General features: G+C 61.6%; 1 protein-coding gene across 1 annotated transcript in view; it reads left to right on the top strand.

The window, feature by feature from the left end:
• The window catches only part of PLXNA3 (plexin A3), a 14,837-nt gene that overhangs the window by 6,028 nt on the left and 5,944 nt on the right, over nucleotides 1-2,865 (top strand). The window contains exons 11-19 of the mRNA XM_014533241.1: nucleotides 149-250; nucleotides 609-799; nucleotides 877-1,022; nucleotides 1,091-1,211; nucleotides 1,313-1,449; nucleotides 1,542-1,712; nucleotides 2,214-2,307; nucleotides 2,391-2,630; nucleotides 2,703-2,850. Coding sequence (XP_014388727.1) covers nucleotides 149-250; nucleotides 609-799; nucleotides 877-1,022; nucleotides 1,091-1,211; nucleotides 1,313-1,449; nucleotides 1,542-1,712; nucleotides 2,214-2,307; nucleotides 2,391-2,630; nucleotides 2,703-2,850 — 1,350 coding nt within the window. The remainder of the gene's footprint in view (nucleotides 1-148; nucleotides 251-608; nucleotides 800-876; nucleotides 1,023-1,090; nucleotides 1,212-1,312; nucleotides 1,450-1,541; nucleotides 1,713-2,213; nucleotides 2,308-2,390; nucleotides 2,631-2,702; nucleotides 2,851-2,865) is intronic.

The following is a 2,865-nucleotide window of genomic DNA, read 5'->3' as shown; positions in this document are numbered from 1 at the left end:
CTGGCCTGTACCCTGCTCCCCCACCTGTGCCCCACTCTCCCGGCCTGTACACCTCCTCTCCCTGGCCTGTGCCCAGCTCACTGACTGGCCTGGGAGCCTCAAGTAGCTGTGGCAGGGCACCTTCTGAGGGGTCGTGTGGTCCCTCTCCCCCAGTACTCCTATGAAGGTGACGAGTATGGTGACACTGAGCTGGACTTCTCTGTGGTCTGGGATGGAGATTTCCCTATCGACAAGCCTGCCACCTTCCGAGGTGAGGGGCAAGATGGGGCGTAGGTTCCCGACCAACATGGCTCACTGGTTGAGCGTCAGCCTATGAACCAGAAGGTTCAATTCCCGGTCAAAGGCAGATGCCCAGGTTGCGGGCTCTGTCCCCAGTGGGGGGGGCATGCAGGAGGCAGCCAATTAGTGATTCTCATCATTGATATTTCTCTCTCTCCCTCTCCCTTCCTCTCTGAAATCAATAAAAATGTATTTTAAAAAAAAGATGGGGTGGAGGAGCTTGCCTCCTGGGGCAGAGTTGGCATGAACTGGGGCCAGGTCTAACAGGGGGACCCTGAGTGGCCCTGGCTCCCCATAGCTGCCCCCAGCAGTGCCCCCTGTGTCTGCAGCTATCCTGTATAAATGCTGGGCACAGCGACCCAGCTGCGGCCTCTGCCTCAAGGCCGACCCCCGCTTCAACTGTGGCTGGTGCATCTCGGAGCACAGGTGCCAGCTGCGTGCCCACTGTCTGGCCCCCAAGACCAACTGGATGCACCCGAGCCAGAAGGGTACCCGCTGTAGCCACCCCCGCATCACCCAGGTGAGCCTCTCACACCTTCCGCATACAAGACACCCAGCGGTCTGGCTCACCCTCTCACCTCCTGTCCTGCTCTGCAGATTCACCCACTCATGGGGCCCAAGGAGGGAGGCACCCGAGTCACCATCGAGGGTGAGAACCTAGGCCTCACCTACCGAGAGGTAGGCCTTCGGGTGGCCGGCGTGCGTTGCAATTCCATTCCCGCTGAGTACATCAGCGCCGAGAGGTGAGTGTGGCTGGGCGGGCACCCAGGCTGCTGCTCCGAGGCTGGCCCTGACCTTCTCTGTCCCCTAGGATCGTGTGTGAGATGGAGGAGTCGCTGGTGCCCAGCCCACCGCCGGGGCCCGTGGAACTGTGTGTAGGCGACTGTTCTGCCGACTTCCGCACGCAATCAGAGCAGCTCTACAGCTTTGTGGTGTGTGAGCCGCCCGGCCCTTCCCACACCCACCCCCTGTGAGGGCGCGCGACCCGCACTGGGCTGCCTCCTCCCTCCCCTCAGGGCTGCTTCTCCCACAGACCCCGACATTCGACCGTGTGCGTCCCAGTCGGGGCCCAGCTTCTGGGGGCACGAGGCTCACCATCTCTGGAAGTTCTCTAGATGCCGGCAGCACGGTCACAGTGATCGTGAGAGATGGCGAGTGCCAGTTTGTGAGGTGGGTAGGGCCCTGCCAGTCTTGGGATGGGCATTTGGTTGCCCGGTGAGGGCCCTGGGCCACCTACTCAAAGCTCTCCACTTGCCATGTAGGAGGGATGCCGAAGCAATCGTGTGTATCTCGCCCGTTTCCACCCTGGGCCCCAGCCAGGCCCCCATCACCCTGGCCATTGACCGTGCTAACATCTCCAGCCCCGGAGTTCTCTACACCTACACCCAGGACCCTACTGTCACTCGCCTTGAGCCCACCTGGAGTATAATCAAGTAAGACTCTAGAGAAGAGAGAATGGGTCCCCAAGCTCCTGTCCTGGGGCCTTGCCTGATGGCTGGGCCCTTGGGCATCAAATTATACCTCCTCTAAGCCTGATCCCTTAGCCAGGCCGGTGTGGCTCAGTGGTTGAGCATCGACCTATGAACCAGGAGGTCACGGTTTGATTCCCGGTCAGGGCACATGCCTGGATTGTGGGCTCGATCCCCAAGTAAGGGACACGCAGGAGGCAGCCAATCAATGATCCTCTCTCATCATTGATGTTTCTATCTCTTTCTCCCTCTCTCTCCCTCTCTGAAATAAATAATAAAAATTTATTAAACCTGGGCCCTTATGGGCAGAGGGGGCAGGGTCCTCCTGACACAGAGCACCTGGCACCCGCGCAGCGACCTGAGTTGTAGGAGGCCCTAGGCTCCCACTGCAGCCTTCATAGCTCTCCAGGGCTGGGCTGGGGGCATTGGGGGGCAGAGTCTGAGGCCCCTCCTCCCTGTCCCCAGCGGAAGCACTGCCATCACTGTCAGTGGAACCCACCTGCTGACAGTCCAAGAGCCCCGGGTCCGGGCCAAGTACCGAGGCATCGAGACCACCAATGTGAGTGCCAGCTGCCCTCGCCCCGCCCCTGCCCCGGCCATGCATGGTCTCATGTGCTGGACTGCCCGCCTTTGTCCACACAGACGTGCCAGGTTATCAACGACACTGCCATGCTGTGTAAGGCCCCTGGCATCTTCCCGGGGCGGCCCCAGCCACGGGCCCAAGGCGAGCACCCTGATGAGTTTGGTTTCCTGCTGGACCATGTGCAGACAGCCCGCTCCCTCAACCGGTCCTCCTTCACCTACTACCCTGACCCCAGCTTTGAGCCACTTGGGCCCTCCGGCGTCCTGGATGTCAAACCTGGCTCCCACGTGGTGTTGAAGGTGCTGGTGGGGCACAGGGGCTGGGAGGGGCGGCGGGGGGGAGCCCTGGCTGACCGTGCCCTCCACGCACAGGGCAAGAATCTGATCCCCGCGGCAGCAGGCAGCTCCCGCCTCAACTACACCGTGCTGATTGGGGGCCAGCCATGTGCACTCACCGTCTCGGACACGCAACTCCTGTGTGACTCACCCAGCCAGACGGGCCGGCAGCCTGTCATGGTGGGTAGGGGGTGGGAAG

Source organism: Myotis brandtii, unplaced genomic scaffold (genome assembly GCF_000412655.1).
Source record: "Myotis brandtii unplaced genomic scaffold, ASM41265v1 scaffold959, whole genome shotgun sequence".
In the NCBI taxonomy this organism is placed as follows: Eukaryota; Metazoa; Chordata; class Mammalia; order Chiroptera; family Vespertilionidae; genus Myotis; species Myotis brandtii.
This window is presented reverse-complemented; position numbering and strand designations above follow the sequence as displayed.